Source organism: Podarcis cretensis, assembly GCF_951804945.1.
Source record: "Podarcis cretensis genome assembly, chromosome: 7".
NCBI classification, from domain to species: Eukaryota; Metazoa; Chordata; class Lepidosauria; order Squamata; family Lacertidae; genus Podarcis; species Podarcis cretensis.
This window is the reverse complement of record NC_137176.1, coordinates 66,082,946-66,100,926: the sequence shown is the minus strand read 5'-3', so window position 1 is coordinate 66,100,926 and position 17,981 is coordinate 66,082,946. Positions and strand designations below refer to the sequence as shown.

The following is a 17,981-nucleotide window of genomic DNA, read 5'->3' as shown; positions in this document are numbered from 1 at the left end:
ATACATGAAATAACATAATTATTATCTAAGGCTCCCAAAGACCTGGGCTTCAAATATATGAAAAAACACCTCCTTCCATAACTGTCCTAAGATATAAGATTTTTTTGGGGGTGGGGGGCTCTCGTTGCCTAATGAGAGTCCTTGAGTAGGGCCCTGTGGGTGGGTTTTCTCTGTCGTGGTCCCTCACCTTTGGAACGACTTACCTTCTAAGGTATGTCTCTTCATGATATTGATGTTGTTACATCAGAAGTGACAATATTTGTTGACAATGTATTGGTGTAGAATAGCCAGATTGGGCACTTTCATGATGGACTTCATGGAATTGGCAGAAATGACTGGCAGAATCCGAGACCGGGGAGAAGAGTTGGTGGAAGAAGATTGGAAGAAATTTAAAGATTATCTACAGAAATATTGTAAAATTAAGGAATGTTAGAAAGATGTTGGAATGAAGTTACATGGCTTTAGCAGAAATGTTATAAATAATTAAGTATAATAGATTGTAATTGGATTAAAGGGAAAAAATAATGTTAGAATTTGTTAAGTTAAATGATAGGACAGAAATTTGAGGAAGATGGAAAGGATTTGCTGAAACAATTAATCGAAGTGGAATACAAAAAAGGGAGGTGTGAGGAGGTCGCTGAAACAAGTAAAAGAAAGTTAATAATATTGAAAGTATTGGTTGTGTTTCTTTTTTCTTTTTTTAATTGTTTTTGTTTTATTTTTGTTATGTATATGTAATATTTTTGTCTTTGTATTGTATTGTATGGTTTTATGTTTAATTCTTTTTCTTTTTTCTTTCTGTAACTTTCAAAACTTTAATAAATATTATTTTTTTAAAAAAGGTTTATTTTTTTTAAAAAAAGCACTTTCAACAACAGACTCTTCTTTCAATGTGAAGTTTCCTGAGACTGTTCACGAAGGATATAGTAAAGGTAAAGGTAAAGGGACCCATAACCATTAGGTCCAGTCGCGGACGACTCTGGGGTTGCAGCACTCATCTCGCTTTATTGGCTGAGGGAGCCGGTATACAGCTTCCCGATCATGTGGCCAGCATGACTAAGCCACTTCTGGTGAACCAGAGCAGTGCACAGAAACGACGTTTACCTTCCCGCTGGAGCGGTACCTATTTATCTACTTGCACTTTTGATGTGCTTTCAAACTGCTAGGTTGGCAGGAGCTGGGACCGAGCAACGGGAGCTCACCCCGTTGCAGGGATTTGAACCGCCAACCTTCTGATCGGCAAGCCCTAGGCTCTGTGGTTTAACCCACAGCGCCACCTGCGTCCCTCTCAAGGATATAGTAATGCATTTTAATTAGTTATTTCAGCCTCACCAATTTTGCAGTGGTTTACTATACGGTACAATGTTACATCAGCTTCTTATTCTTTTTTTCTCTCGTTCAAACTGTTAGGAGCAAGGGGGGGAGGGAATCTTCCATCTGATGTTGCTATTTAGCATAATCATTTGGAAGCACCTCAGGAAGTGGAGCCCTGGAGGAAGCATCTGCTGTGTTAAGATTCTTTCCTGATACGTAAAAGAATGTGAACTGAGATCTCTTAAATCTCATGTAGAATCATTGGTTCCTCAGTGGTAGTTCGTGAAGGATCTCAAACCCAACAGCAAATTGAGGAGTTTGTGATCAGTTACTACCTGGAATGCTCACCCCAGAAGGAAGTTGTTGAATCTCTCACAAGCCCATGTGACGGCAAAAGTTTTTCTTCATTGTGGGCATATTGCAGCTCAGCAGGACTGAGCGAACATGATGCATATGTTATCACTTGCAAGCCGGCTGGAGACTGTCCCTGGAGGAGAACTGCGGCTAATTCATAGGCAGAGAGATCTGCTGAGACACTGATGGCTTTCTTTGGGTTATGAAAGGCTAAAAGAGGAGCTGTGTGAGTGCTTTTTATAGCTATAAAAGCTGTTCCTTGTGCCACACTCCAATACCATTAATGTCAGCAGCTTCAATGGTCTCTTGTTGGTTTTGACTTTGCCAAGTGAAGTAGAATTTTCTCCACATGTGTGACCATACCCATGAACTGGCAAACCTCACTGATACTTTGAGGATCTGGGAAACAGCTCAGACCTTTTCTAGGTCTGGTTAGGAACAAAGGAAGTTGCATTATACTGATTCAGATGATTGGTCCATCTAAGCTCAGTGATGTCTGCACTGACGGGCAGTGGCTCATCAATGTCTCAGACGCAGTTTTCTCCCAGCCCTATCTGGAGATACTAAGAACTGAAACTGTGATCTTCTGTATGTAAGGTAGTTGCTCTGCCACTGAGCTATCTCCTTCCCCCTACACCACCAATGATCTGGCCAAGTAACTTCATATTTGTTTTCGAAAACTCACATTTTTCATTGAGTGCGGTGCCAGATTCCTCTAGTCATTTCAATACAGCAAAGAGTCAATGGTCGTTAGCGATGAAGGAGAAATTTGATTCAGGTTGCATGTAAAGGCCTCCTTGGTTCCCTTTTATTGACTGATCCACTGCATTGTGTTTTCATTCAGTTCTCTGCCAATGATTCACCCACTGTCTTGGAAGTAATCTTAAGTTCACTAGTGTCCTCCAGGTTTAAAATGTGTATCCCCCCCCCCTGTATTCAGGCTAGGAAAAAATTATCTATATTTAATTCCTTAATAATGTGCCTACATATATGCATGTTACACGTGCTTTAATTTTTGGCTCTGGAAGTATTTCTAGATTAATAGTTGAGTGTATAGTGGAATGTATGGGGTGTTAGTGAAGGGATAGTATCTCTGGTGGGACAGACGTCGTGCTCTTTCTGGGGTAGTTTGTCCACCTTTGGTCCCCACCCTGCACTCAGCTCTTACCTGTGGCTCCTAGCAGCTGTCAGCAGGACAGTAGCCACACCCCAGGAACGGCTTTGACTGGCCAGCTAAACCAGGTGAGGAAAGTGAAGGGCAGGTGGAGAATGTCAACCTAGGAAGGCAGCCCATCTAGGAGATGAAAAGCTCTGATCCTAAACCTCCACTTGCTTGTGGGATATCTTCAGGAGAAGAAAATGCTAAGCAATAAGCCCTACACAAATTCGGAGTGGAGTCCCATAGATGGTTGGATGGTACCTTGTATGCCTCCTTCCAGCAACTCCTGCAGCCAAGCTGGTGCCAAACATATTGCTCTGTTTTCCTTTGGACCGCATCAGTGAGGCCGAGAGTGGGGGGTCTAGTTGTCTGGGCAGGCCAGGACCTCCATACAGACTGCCCATGCTTGTGCTCCAGGGAGGTCACTTAGGTGCTGCTAACACAGTGGTTTGACTTCACCCCCAGATGTGCACTCCATTGCCTCTCGAGAAAGATGGATGCCAACAATAGTGGAGTCTCATAATCTATGGGGCTGGGGCCTACTTTTTTGGTGATTTAGAATTTCAGAGTGATGGTATGGAAGTCTGGAAGTGCCCCTGAGGGTCTGGCATGGCCACATACTGGAGACTTCCAGCATGGAGCTGACACAGCGAAAACCAAAGCCAAGCCACCTCAGACCTACCTTAAAATCTCAAATGATGCCTATATTGACACATATCAGTATGGACCTATGACAAGAAGAGGAAAGAAGGAAGCATACATAGGAGTATTATGTGAGACTCAGTAATTTTTAAAGTACGAATTGTGTAAACTATGAAGATTTTTTTTTTAAAGTCATTAAAAGTAGGGTTGTGCACCACCAACAATATTCAGACTGGAATCCACTTTGGAAAATAACAAGGTCCATTCTGCAGTGCTTCAGAGGCTGTCTGATTAGGCCTAGGGCTTTGAATACAGATCCCACTAAAAGAAAACAACCAACCTCCACAGTCACTACTATGGATTTTTTTTAAAAAAAAAGACTATAACTGTTTTCTTTTCACAGAACTGTATGAAATTTGCAGGCTCAACAAATTACAGACAAATAAATTCAGTGGTTTTCCTTTTGTACTTGGTACATTTACATATGATAGAAATCTCCACACGAGCCCAAAATGCTTTGGAGATCCCTGCTTTGATTCTGGACTGGTTTGGGCTGAATAATCCCAAATCTGTCTAAAGCAGCCCCTCTCCAGTTCTGGATTTGGGATTCATTCAAATGTCTTGCACACCCTTTGCAAAAAGTAAGCACAAATAATAGTGAACTTTTTACATGTGCTTTTAAAGTGGAATTAATGGGACATTTATTGCCTCTTATGTTAATAATTAAATACACAAATAAGTTTATTGGGACTGAATGCAGCAACCCTATGAACAATATCTATAAAATTTAAGCTGCTAGCATTTAATAGCATGTAATTTTAATTAGGTTTTAACGTCTCATATAGAGACCATTAAATGCAAAGGTCATGAAGTGGTGAATTTTCAATGGAGTTGAATTTTGGTGTGAAAAACAGTTCAGGGAGGGGTGGAATCTTAGCTTGTTCAGGTGCAATAAGAAAGGTAAACAGCTGAGACTTAGCTTGCATTTATTTTGTTTCTGTATACACATTGTGGAGATTTCTGGGCATCAAACTGATATGATGACAACATTGCTTCTGGAAATTGTGTGGGTGTTGTTGTTTGTTGTTTAGTAAATGGCAACGCGGGATCAGATTTGTGGGGACATCCTGATTCCCCTACCAAGGCTGCCATTACTGAACCAAAAACAATTGCACAACCGCCAGCTGTATCATTATTGTCACACCTCTATAATTAGCTGCAATATCAAAAGTATCACAAGGAAATATATGATTAATGCTGTACATTGGCAAACTTGCCAGAACATTTTGCAATCTGTAAAAGAAAAAAAAAAGGTGGTTGCAGATCTTTAATGAAAATTTAGACTCTGTCACTCTCGTTCTCCCCCCTCTTCCCCTGACTTCTTGTACATCTTAAGGGAGATATTCAGGGTAAATTGGATCCTCTTTTTTTAGGCTTCTGATGAGCTTTCTGTTCTGTGATTCATACACTGTTATTACCATCAAACATAAAAGGTCAATTTGTTGTGTCAAATCCTTAGAACTGGCTAAAAAGGAAAGTAGTAAATGGGGATATATTGTCGATATCCATCTAATAATAATAATAATAATAATAATAATTTATTATTTGTACCCCGCCCATCTGGCTGGGTTTCCCCAGCCACTCTGGGCGGCTTCCAACAGAGATGAAAAATACACTAAAATGTCACATATTAAAAACTTCCCTGAACAGGGCTGCCTTCAGATGTTTTCTGAATGTCAGGTAGTTGTCCATCGCCTTGACATCCGATGGGAGGGCATTCCACAGGGCGGGCGCCACCACCGAGAAGGCCCTCTGCCTGGTTCCCTGCAACTTGGCCTCTCGCAGTGAGGGAACCGCCAGAAGGCCCTCGGAGCTGGACCTCAGTGTCCGGGCAGACCGATGGGGGAGGAGACGCTCCTTCAGATATACTGGAGATATATCTACTCTGTAGAGAGCAACTTTTACCTCTTGAAAGCTACTCTGTGATGATAACACAGGACATGAACTGCCGTTTGCCGTGGTTGGAGCCTTTCAGCCAATGCAAGTATGGTGTAGTGGTTAGATTGCTGGCCCCTGACCTAGGAGATCAGAGTTCAAATCCAAGCCATGCTGGTTAAAGTGACATAAGAGTGATTTAAATATATGGTGCGGATATGTCACGTGTGATTAATGTCACGTTCTCTGGCCCAGAGAACGTTGTTTATTTGCATCTCCCTTTCCTAATTCACAGTCAACCTCCTGCTTATTTTCACTCAGATCAGTTTAAGGAATGACCTACTTTGTGATCATTTTTCCATGCAAGAGCAAAAGCCCTTCCTGAAATCTTCTTCAGTCTATCCCAGATGGTTTAATATTAGAACATGGTGGAGGCCTTGGGGAGCTTATGTGACCCAGAAAACCTACTAATCAAGAAGGCAATGAAGCACATGGCATTGCTGTATGTAATTCCTCCTTAGAAAGGCTGTGTTTGTGAAGAAGGAGGAAAGTATATAGTAAGGCAGATTTGAGACTTACAAGTTTTTAAATTGCTGTTCATGGGGGGGGGATTACCATTTCAAATGGTAATTTTGGAATGTTCCTGAGCCGTATGTATTGCTTGGTTCCTTTTAAAGTTCCTATTGGTTTTCTCTGTCCCATGCATTTTCATTTACTATCTTTCATTTACCATCTTTCTCAACTAGTATAAAGGTCCTTCCATGGATCAGTTGGACTACAATGGTGCACTCCGCAAATAAAATACAGTGGTACCTCTAGTTATGAACTTAATTTGTTCCAGAGGTCCATTCTTAACCTGAAACTATTCTTAACTAGAGGCGTGCTTTATGGGGCCTCTTGCTGCCACTGCGCCGGCACACAATTTCTGTTCTCATCCTGGGGCAAAGTTCTCAACTTGAGGTAACCCTTCCAGGTTAGTGGTGTTTGTAACCTGAAGCGTTTGTAACCTGAGGCGGTTATAAGTAGAGGTTCTACTGTACAGAGGGACAGAGACATGAGGGCTACACTGATCAAAGGACTTGACTATCATGTCAATCCTTTGAAATACCTAGACAACAGTTGTGCACAGGGCTGGTGTCATAAGATTCTGTTTTACGCTAACTTGCTCATGTCCACAGAATGGAAGATGGCAGGATCTTGAAGGACGTGCTCTATGGGGAACTGGCTTCAGACACCAGGCTTGTTGGCAGATCAACACTACTTTACAAAGATGTCTGCAAACATGATATGAAGGCTGGCGACATCAACCCCAGTGTGTGGGAATCCCTTGCAGATGACTTCAGTGCCTGGAGACAGACAGTTGCGTTGTGCATCCACAGCAGTGATCAGAGAAGGAATAACTGTTGGGAGGAGCACACAGAGAAGAAACACTATGGTGCATCTGTAGCAGCACAATGCCTTCATCTACCCCAGATACAACAAAATGTTGTACGTTCCTCACAACTCACTTCCATAAAGCAGCATAACATAGTCCATCTTGGAATTGGATGTTAGCATCATCTTCTCTCATACCCTTTTGGAGAGGTGAGCTATTGCCGTAGCTGCCTTGCTAATACGCTGGTCCAGCTCAGCATCAATGGAAAGGTTGCTGGTTATGGTGGAATCCAGGTAACCAAAATTGTCTACCACCTCAAGTGTGGGATCACCAGTGGTGAAGTGTGGAGTGCTGGCTAAACGCATATATTAGGGGGAACTGCTTTGCAAAAATATGTAAATTAGGCAAAATTGCATATAGGAATGTGTACAGTAGATGTTCACACAAAATGCTGATGAATTGTCATATGGACTTAAAATGCACACAGCACAGAATGATGTTGAAATGTGGAGAACTGAAGACAAGAAAAATGAGAAACCGAGAGAAAGAGAAACCGACATATTCTCTGATCCCTAGTGTAGTGGCATCCACTTCCCACAGTAGAGAGGGTGAGAATAATGGGTGCACCACAAAAGTAGATTCATATCAGGATCCTATTTGCATGTAAACTCCCTGAAGCAGCATGGCAATTCATTCATGGATGTCTGCTTCCACACGTGGATGCTCCCTGACAGATGAGGTTTACAGACAAATCATTGGCTCTGTTGCTGCGTTCATCTTATTTTGGTCTAATTCGCCTGAGTTTTTCTTTCTTTCTTTCTTTGGCATGGAAGATTAACTACATGGTGATTATTTCACCAATGTCAGTTTTTGCTTTGTGACTGGAGAGGAGTGTTTCTTCCCCACCTCCACTCCTGTCAAAGAAAAATCCAGTTTGAATGGTTTGCCCTGGCATAGTAAATGCCACCTTTCATCACCTGAGGCTACATTCAAGTGGAATATTTCCCATGCAAAACTGACATTTAAATTGACATTTTAACAGCAACACAAGAACCAGGGTTTAGTAATCCCAATTTATTTTTTAAACAAAGTAAACCTTTCAATTGTGCAGCTTTTAGAATGATTTCATGAAACAGATCCTTAGGTTATTACAGCAGCAATCCAAAATATACTGACAGTGGAATCAATAAGGCTTACTTCTGAGTAAATGTGATTAAGTATGGGATGAGAAGTCTTCACAAAGAATCTAAGGTAAGGAACTGCAAGTATTTGAGTGTAGGTCATTAGATGTATGTAGATGGATAAGGACAGCAGAGTGAGCAATGCTTTATTCATTCATCAGATACATTTATACTCTAGCTTTCAAGGAAATAAACCATCCCAAGGCAGCTTATATTGATTTAAAAACAAAAACAATAGTATAAATACAATTAAAATCAGTCAAAATAACCACACCAGCAGCTAATGTATGTATATGCATGCAAAAATATGTACATTAGGAGAAATTAGTTGAGGAATTTTCATGAGGACTTTCTTCTTTTAAAAAACAAAAAGTTGCTATGGAAATGTGGAGAACTGAATTTAAGAATGGAAAAATGGGAGAATAAGAGAAACCATATTTGACAGATTTGCCCATCCCCAACCCATTCAGGCTCTTGACGGGCTCCTGGAAGTTGCTGGAGTACTCAATGGGGACAACACACACACACACACACACACACACACACACACACAAATAAATTAATACTTGGGAGCTGTGCATTATGCTTCCCTTATCCAGGCAGATTGAGGCCTGTTGGCACCCAGCCTTTGAATTCCTTGCAACGTGGGAAAACCATCCCCTGTTAGAGCCTCATCACTGGATCTGCTGTCCTTCTCCAAACCAGGAGGAAGGGCACAGAAATATTCCTCTCCAGTGCCCAGGTTCAAGTATCAACTGAAACATTTGCTTGCAGGGCCCACTTGTAATAACACCAGTCTTTCTTATCACTTCATGCACTTGAGTTTTTGCTGTGTGCCCGACACCAGTGGTGTTTGAATAACGATTTGCCACTGGGTGCAGGAGGACCTGCATGACCCTGCTGTCTCTTCATATCATCTGTCCTCTGATGTGGCCTCTTGGTCTCTGTCCATGCTGCCGGCTACCATTGTACCTAGTCCTAGTGTGTACTCCTAGTGTCGCGGCCGGTGCCCTGCATGTTCGGAGAATGACATTGGCACTCAGATTGTCAGTTCTCTTAATACTCTTGTCAGTTTCTGAGCTATTGTCTGCTCTCTGCTTCCTGCTGCTTCATTCTTTCCCCTGACTGAATACAGAGTGGTAATGTTTTTGATGGGGACTCTCTGCCAGGCGCTGACATCTATGGAAACTACATGCTGACATGCTAACTTCCTTTTGCCTGTAATGAACTAATGGTGTTAGCCTCAGTAGTGTAGTGGCAAATTCAGGTGTGAAGGGTCCCTTTGTGATTGTCACAGCCACTCCCCCTCAAAGCCACATTCCTTCTAAGATTACATAGCCTCCTAAGATTATGCAATAATCTCATAATCATATGGCAATAAAAATTAGGGGTGCACTGCAACAATCAATACAGATCTCCATGTGTTGCCTTAAATGTGTGTGTGCGCGCACACACACACATCCCCACACACAGAGAGAGAAAGGCAAATGATTGGGAGTGCTCCAATACCACAATTTGGAGTTGTGTTTTCCATGAAATTCCATTGTACGTAACCAAACTTGCCCAGCATTGTCTTGAAACTGAAGCACCTTGTGCTTAGCATTGGAGTACACAGTAAATAGCTCCCCTTTCATGCTTATTGAGCAGCTCTAGGACATTGGAGACAGGCTCTGCTGCCAAAATAGTAATGGGCTTTCAAACACCCTCTTTGTGACCCTGGGATACTACACCACTGGCATATGAACCACACAGGAAGCTGTCTCATGCCATTACACCAGGTTATTTGTCCACCTAGGCAAGGGTTATCTGCTCTGACCGCAGGTGGCAATCCAGGGTTTCCAGAAAAGGTCTTTCCCGTCACTTGTGACCTAATCCTTTTCATGGAATCACAGAATTGTAAAGTTGGAAGGGACCCATGACCCTGAGATCAAGTCTCATGCTCTGCTTAGTGAGCTATCCATGATATGGATGGATCTGCGTCTTTCTTCATACAAAGCACACAGTCACCCAATCAGTGCTGTAACTTCTAAGGGCCCCCAAACTCTTAACTGAACCCAGAACTTTTATCCACATTATAGGTACAGGTATTTGGCATTCTTTTTTCTCTTTGTCAAACAGGAATAGGTTGACTTCTCTCCGAAGTCTCTGTGTCATTTCTTGGGGGCTCTGATAGTACATGGGGGGCATGGATTCTTTACTTGAATCAAAGGTTCCTGCCTTTGAGCTAAGCAGAGGAAGGGCTGACCCAGTTACAAATTAGGACTATCATCCATTGCAAGTTATCTTCTAAATAAGTGAAACAAGGTGCATGCCATACAGTAGTTTTTATTTATCAAGTGAATATTATTTAGGCACACTTTATTCATCTTGGTATAGCTTTAACCCATCAAGACCTTAAGAACCAATACAGACTTCCTTTCTTCTAAAAAAAAGGGGGGGTATCTGTTGCCCAGAGTTCCTCACCATTATTCATCCCCACCTCAAAATGGCAAGTCTCTCATTTGCTTAGTGGATTTCCCCTCCCCTCCTTGGAACCCACCGAGAGTACAACATGAGACTTCCTGAATCAGAAAGAAGTGTTTGCCCAATGAGAATGTAAAGTACTGGGTTGATGGTGCCACTCAGAGAAGTGAACACGAAAGCCAATGAGGAGATGGTTGCAAAATCACGGTGCAAGGCAAAGAACAAATTCAGGGGGGCCCAAGTGACAAGGGAGAAAAACATTCCAAGCAAAATTTCTGTGCAAGGTTCTCCTTGCTCACCTAAGTTGCGCCAGATCTTGATGACCAGTGTCTGGGTGGAGATGACCATTAGAGGAGCAAAGATCATTAAGGTTATGATAATGATTGACTGCGGGTCAAGCCCCAAATTGAAAAACAGTAACAGCCAGCAAGACAGAGCCCAGAGAAGAGCAGACACAATGGCAGATAGGAGAACAGACAAATATTTTGGACTGTGACGTCGGTACCAAATAGGGAAGAGGACAACCAAGAACCAATCAATGCTGATGGACATTAGGAAATGCATGCTAGTACCTTGCATGAAGAAAAATAGGTATGTCAGTAACAGGAACAATTTAACAAGAGCATCGCTCGAATCCTCACAAGTGCAAAAGAATATGAAGATACTGCACAGAACTAACAGGGCACCAAAATCAGCAACAGCTAAATTCCAGATGTAGACAGTGAATAAAGTCTTCCTAATACGGAAGAGGAGAAAGAAGAAGATGGTTCTGTTCCCAAAAAGCCAAAGCGTGAAAATGAAGATAATGAAACGAGCAATCATATGATCTTGTAATAAGCATGTCAGAAAGCTCTTTGTGTGCTCACATGGACAGGGAATATTTTCTAAAACTTGCAAATATTCAGTGGGAAGATGTGTTGCGTTCAGTACAGTCATATTCAAACCACCACTTCTTAGATGCTGGCCTCTTCCACATATGGTCCTGTTAGCTGAAGGAAGAAGGAAGTCCTCCTAAAGAGACAAATGCCAACAATTTAAAATTGGAACTGAATGCTGAAAGTCAATTCACAATGAATGGGGAAGAAAGCTGGCCATGTGTGTTACCCAATGCAGGTGCTATATCACCTCATTGCAAAGTGTAGCTTGCAAATAGTGAGCCAGGCTCAGCAAAGCACAACATCCTCCCTAACTTAACTGGCATATATTCCTCTCTCAGGAATGCATGCAAACAGAAGATCTGATCAAAGGTCCATCAAAGATATCCAGACCCAGGACCCACTTTTAACCCAAACCCTTCTTAGTTTTCTACCATATATTTGCATGGCGGTAGTGCTCCTGTTGTGAACCATCTTAGATCAGGTCTTAACCCACTAGTAGGCACTGACCCACTAGTTGATACTCAGTAATCCAGTCCAGGGGTTGGCAACATGTGAGTCATGGGTCCGGCCCACAAAGACAGTTTTACTGGCCCATGAGCCGCCCCCAAACCAAACCGAGCCGCCCGCTTGGTGAGTCCCCCATGCGCTGCGCAAAACCGGCGCAGTGTGGCACAGGGACTCACCAAGCGGCACCGGAAATTACGTCTGTGCATGCGCAGATACTGGAAATTGCTTCTGCACATGCCCAGATGCCAAAAATTGCTTCTGCGCAGGCACGATTTTTGGCGTCTGGGCATGCGCAGAAGCAATTTCCAGTGCCACAGACATGTGCAGGCGTGATTTTTGTTGTCATGCTGTGCCGGCCCGGCCCACGGATGTTCTCCGCGGGAGTGATCCAGCCCATGGCTGGTAAGATTTGCCAACCCCTGATCTAGTCCATCCTTCTGTTTCCAAGTGCTTTCAAGATGCTTCTAGAAACTATACAAGTGGCATTTAAAAGTGACAGCCCTGTTTGCCCTCCCTGCTACTGTTATTCAGAGGTATAATTGGCATACTGCTTTTACCATGGCATTTACATTGAGCTATCAATGTGGAGCTCAGAGCTATCTTCCGTGATGTTTTGTAATCCCCATTGGCAGTCCTATGACTTGGTGGCTATCCACAGCTTGTGGCAGTAAATTCTCTCCCCTGTGGCTCAGATTTATATATTCATAGTACATAATAATGCTCTGTGTTGAGCAGGCTTGTTGTACTTGACCAGTGTCTAAGGCAGAGCTTTCCAAACTGTGTGTCACGACACATTGTGTGTCGGCTGCAGTGTGTAGGTGTGTCGCGTGAACACTCCCCATGCTCCTTCTGGGGCTGGAAAGGAGTTAGTTTAACCTCTGGTTTGCTAGTAAAACTGAATTACTGTGTTGCCAAATGATGCATGTCTAAAAAGTGTGTCACCAGCATGAAAAGTTTGGAAAGCTCTGGTCCATGGTATATTTTGATGTTGGTTGACAAACCATGAGGTGACCTTGTAAGCATTGGCCGTGGTTCGCAACACAAAACCCCTGGCTTGTGGGTATAGCAAACTAGAGAAGAGAGGGAGGAATTTGTACCAGAAAGGGGAGAAGTAAGCTTGCATTCCTGGGACTGGTGTTTAATTTGCAAGCCATGGTTTGTAGAAAGGCAGTGCCTTTTCTGTCCCAGGTCAATACGTGTGGCAGAAAACACTTACTTTTGTTTCTGAACAATTTGTCGAAATGGAAGAAACCTGGTCACTTCCTGACAGCTGGATGAGGCCCCAAAGCCCAATCCAAAGAAGCAATGGCATTCCTTCCTATTTTCTTCTGTGAAAAAAAAAGAAAGTATCAGTAGTGACTGACATACTGCTCATACTGCATGGGGGGGGGGGGAGAGGAGATTGTTCCACCAGGCAAGCAGAAATACTTATGTTGATGGAGTAGCACAACTTTGAAATCCACCTGTTAGGGTTCCAAGGGGTTGCTCAAGAGCAAGTAGGCAAATACCTCCCTGCTCGGCTGTGAAGCCTTGCTTTTGATGCAAAAAGAAACTTTATCTGTCCAGAGTGCCACTCTCCCTTGGCTGGCTCATTCACTGGCAGAATCCGTGAGTGGGCGGTCCTTAAACCTTCCCCAGCAAAGTAGTTTTTTGACGCCCAGTCTGCGCCTCCCCACTCGGCGCGAAAGCTTACTGCGCAAGGAGGGCATGGGTAACGGAGGACCTCTCTCCTCCCTGCTTTGCCCAGACAAGGTGTCCTGGCACTGCCTCGCCTCCTCCGAGCCCTGCAGCTCCTCTCCACTGGGGACGTGGTTACTCTCCTCCGCTCAGGAGGAGCTACTTCCCACGATCTTTGGGGGCTCTCTGTAATCCATCTGGCTTTTTCCCTCTCCCCCCTGAGCCAATGGCGGTTCCCTGACACCACCCAATGGATTTTCTTCTGAGTTGACATGTGTAGGATTGCATAGTGATTTTGTGAATGGCCACCATTCACATTCACCATGCACTTTTCTCTGTCCTCACTGTTTACAGCCCCCACCCCCCGTCCCGTATATATATGTACTTGTATCTCAAAATAACATATCATACATCTGATGAAGTGGGCTGTAGGCCACAAAAGCTTATGGCATAAGCCCCATGCCATAATAGTCTTCAAGGTGCTACTTTTTGCTGCAGCAGACTAATATGGCAACCCCATCTTCAAGTTGGAATGTTACTACACCCATATTGCAAATGGCGGAGTCATAGTGGATTTCCTAAGGCCATCTAGTGACTTCATGAATTAACATAAAGTTGAACTGGGGAGTGTCTTATTCACAGATCATGCTCTTAACTGCTATATCGTATCAGTTTCGCAACTGCATAATCAAAATTCCACCCTGAGCCACCCCAAGGATCTTTTGGGAGGAAGGGCAGGATGTAAATTAAATACATACATACATACATACATACATACATCTGAGCTCTCTCAGGCCCATCTCCAAGTTGTTGACTAGCACACATTTGCTTAGTAATATTGTCACTACTCAGTATTAGTCATGTCAATGCATGACAGGTACAATTTCAAATTGCAGGTTCACATTCAATCTTTGGCCTATATAGGATGTTCAACAAAACAAAACAAAACAAAAAACAAAACAAAAAAACAAAACAAAACAAAACAAAAAACAAAACAAAACAAAACAAAACAAAACAAAACAAAACAAAAATACGTCTGAAAATAGTAAAGCAAATAATCAACTTACAGTAGTAACAATGAACAAGCTTAAACATAAAGAAAACCTACCCCCTGCCAAAAAAAGTTGTTTCAGCAAGAATAGTGTCTGTTATCAGTTGCTAGTTGGATAATGTTCATGTAACAGAATCTGTTCTGTTGTTCTGCTTCCACCCTCCTCCCTGATGTCCTCTCTCTCCTCTACTTTTCCTTCCTCTACTCCTGCAGTCCTCTCTTGGGTTTCTTCTCCTCTAACTGTCACCAACTGACTTGTTAATTGCCTTGCTCTTTCCTGGCATTCTATGCCCCCACCCTTAACTTGTCATTCATGCGTTCTAGCACCCATATTCTATTCTATGGTGTTACATAGGAAGCTGCTTCATTCCAGGCTAGACTATTTATATTTGCCCACCCATCTAATGTGGTTTACTCTGATAGGTAGCAGCTCCCAAGGTCTTGGGCAAATGTCTTTTCCATCGCTGACTACCTGATCCTTTCAGCTGGGGATATTGGGTATTGAACCTGGGATTTCCTATATGCTTGCAAAAGGAGTATGCACCTGGGATAGCTCAGTCGGTAGAGCATGAGACTCTTAATCTGAAGACTGTGGGTTCAAGCCCCACGTTGTGCAAGAGATTCCTGCATTTCAGGGAGTTGTACTAGATGCCCCTCTCGGTCCCTTCCAACTCTGTAATTCTATTCTACTCTAGTAGCAAACAATGGTCTCTATCCCTGTATGCTTCTCCTGCTGGATTTACCTTTGATAAACAACCTTCAGGAAAGTGATTTTTTTTAACCTCTTCTCCAACCAACCAGACTTTTGACATGGTCAATGCAACTTCATACATGCTCTTTCCTCCTTTGGTATCCAAAGAAACCCAGGTCACCAGTACTTGAGAAAATGATAACTTGTCTCACCAATGGAGGCTAAGGCCTTGAAAAAACTCAATATGGAGGCCAAATGGCCGAAATATTGGGAAATAATAGAAAAAGATGGAGATAACTGGAGGTTGCAGAGTATGGAGAAAATAAAAGATAAAGTGCGAGATTGGCTACATTATGCTCAGATTAAAGAAGTTTTTAAGTTGGACAAAAAGGTAGGATTCCAGGTGGAAAAATCAAAGTTAGAAACAGAACTGTTAGAACCCAGCTCTAAGATACTTTCAAGAATGTATAATTTGCTGCTAAAATGGAACACACAGGATGAAACGGTCAAATCAGCCATGATAAAATGGGCACAGGGCATAGGGTACAACATTATGTTTGCTGACTGGGAAAAGTTATGGACCACAGGTTTGAGATTTACGGCATGTAATGCCTTGAAAGAAAATATTATGAAAATGATTTACAGGTGGTACATGACCCCAGTCAAGCTTGCAAAGATATACCATGTGTCTGATAATAAATGTTGGAAGTGTAAAGAAGCTGAAGGAACATTCTTTCACCTCTGGTGGACTTGCCCTGGAGTGAAGGTTTTCTGGGAAATGATTTATAATGAACTGAAAAAGGTATTTAAGTATACCTTCCTTAAGAAACCAGAGGCCTTTCTCTTGGGCATTGTCGGTCAGAGTGTGCAAAAGAAAGATCGAACCTTTTTTATGTACGCTACAACAGCAGCAAGGATACTCATCGCTAAAAGCTGGAAAACTCGAGAATTACCCACACTGGAAGAATGGCAGATGCAACTGATAGACTATATGGAATTGGCGGAGATGACGGGCAGAATCCGAGACCTGGGAGAAGAACTGGTGGAGGAAGATTGGAAGAAATTTAAGGACTATCTACAAAAATATTGTAAATTGTATGATTGTTAAGAAAGATGTAAGATCAGCAAAAACATGGCTTCAACAAACTAATTATAAAGAATACAAATTTAAATTTAATTGGAAGATGAAAAGATAAATTTTGGATAAGTAACATTTTATAATTAAGTGTCAATAAGAGTATGTTAAATTTTAAAATTTGAGATATTAATATTGAAAAATTATATTATATGAATTAAACCAAGTTAATAATTTGCTGGTAAAATTTAAGAGCTTAGAAAGCAGGAACAAGGGTTGTGAGGAAGTCCAAAGATGAATATGAAATGTGGATTTTGGAAAAGACTGTGTTATTACCTATGTATTTTATTGTTAAACTAAAATTTAATAAATATTATATATATAAAAAAGAAGATTCACTCTCAAAGGACATGGGATTAAAAAATAGTATCGCAAATGTAAAAAAAAAAAAAAAGAGAGAGAAAATGATAACTTGTCTCTCAGGCCCCCTTTCCTGGTTTTAGGACCTGAACATGCTTGTACAAATGAAACTGGACTCTCTAGAGGCATCTTTAGTCTCATTCATATTTAACATTTCCATTAGACTGGAACATTTTAATTTGAATCTCACCATCCATAACGTTTTTGGTTCAGAATTTTTCCACTCTGTTGTATAAGCAAATTTTAATCACACTGCTTTGTACTTTTGCGTCAGGCATGATTTCTCATGGACCTCCTTTCTTCACCTCCTTCTTTTCTTCTCAAAGCCTGTTCTATCAGCGCAGCTGGGTCTCATTTAGCAGAAGTGAACTGAGTAAATATGTTGCCAGTGACAAATTAAGTGACAGATTTTGCCTTTGCATGATTGCGGACTAACTACTCAACTCTGAAATTTATTTTCATGCAAAACTCTTCCACTGTAGCTTTCAAAAGCAACTCTTGATCTGCAAAAAAATCTCCTGTCAGTGTTCACCAACCAGAATATATGCAGTCATTATGTGACATTTTGCTTGTTGCTCTTACTTGGATACAAAACCTACGGGTAGAATTGCAGGATCATAGAATTGTAAAGTTGGAAGGGACCCTGAGCTTCATCTAGTCCAATCCTCTGCAATGAAGGAATCTCCACTAAAGCATCCATGACAGATGGCTATCCAAACTCTGCTTAAAAACCTCCAAGGAAGGTAGTCCACCATCTTCTGATGGAGTCCATTCCACTGTTGAACAGCTCTTACAATCAGAAAGTTCTTCCTGATTGTTTAGTCAGAATCTCTTTTCTTGTAACTTGAAACCATTGTTTTGGATCCTACCCTCTGGAGCAGGAGAAAACAAGCTGGTTCCATTTTCCATGTGACAGCCATTTAGATATTTGAAGATGGCCATCATATCTTCTCTCATTCTTCTCTTTTCCAGGCTAAATATACCCAGCTCCCTTAACCATTCCTCATAAAACATGGTTTCCAGACCCATGATCATCTTGGTTCTACAATGTATTGGCAGAAAGGAATTAAATCTGAATCAAAACAGAAATATTTCTATTTTCCCCATTGGATTGCTTGATCTGAAGGTCAAATTTGTTGCTCTAAAAATTAAATTGGTCAGCTTTTTAATTCAGATTGCAATATGGGGACAAGTCTAGTAAATGAAGGAGTAAACATGTATAGAATTGGGTTTGAAAGCCCAGAGACTAGACAAAGATT

General features: G+C 41.9%; 1 protein-coding gene across 3 annotated transcripts; it reads right to left on the bottom strand.

The window, feature by feature from the left end:
• Window positions 1-10,269: 10,269 nt before the first annotated feature.
• LOC307219717 (proto-oncogene Mas-like) lies at window positions 10,270-14,806 on the bottom strand. Of its 3 annotated transcripts, none has more exons than XM_079983169.1 (3): window positions 14,553-14,806; window positions 13,025-13,136; window positions 10,270-11,434 (listed from the first exon to the last, which is right to left on the bottom strand). In XM_079983169.1, the coding sequence occupies exons 2-3, from the start codon at window positions 13,118-13,120 to the stop codon at window positions 10,466-10,468; spliced, it is 1,065 nt and encodes a 354-aa protein (XP_079839295.1). In that variant the 5' UTR covers window positions 13,121-13,136; window positions 14,553-14,806; the 3' UTR covers window positions 10,270-10,465. The 3 variants fall into 3 exon arrangements, with proteins under 3 accessions (XP_079839295.1, XP_079839297.1, XP_079839296.1); XM_079983171.1 differs by having other exon boundaries at window positions 13,025-13,133; window positions 14,590-14,806; XM_079983170.1 differs by having other exon boundaries at window positions 14,594-14,806.
• Window positions 14,807-17,981: the final 3,175 nt, after the last annotated feature.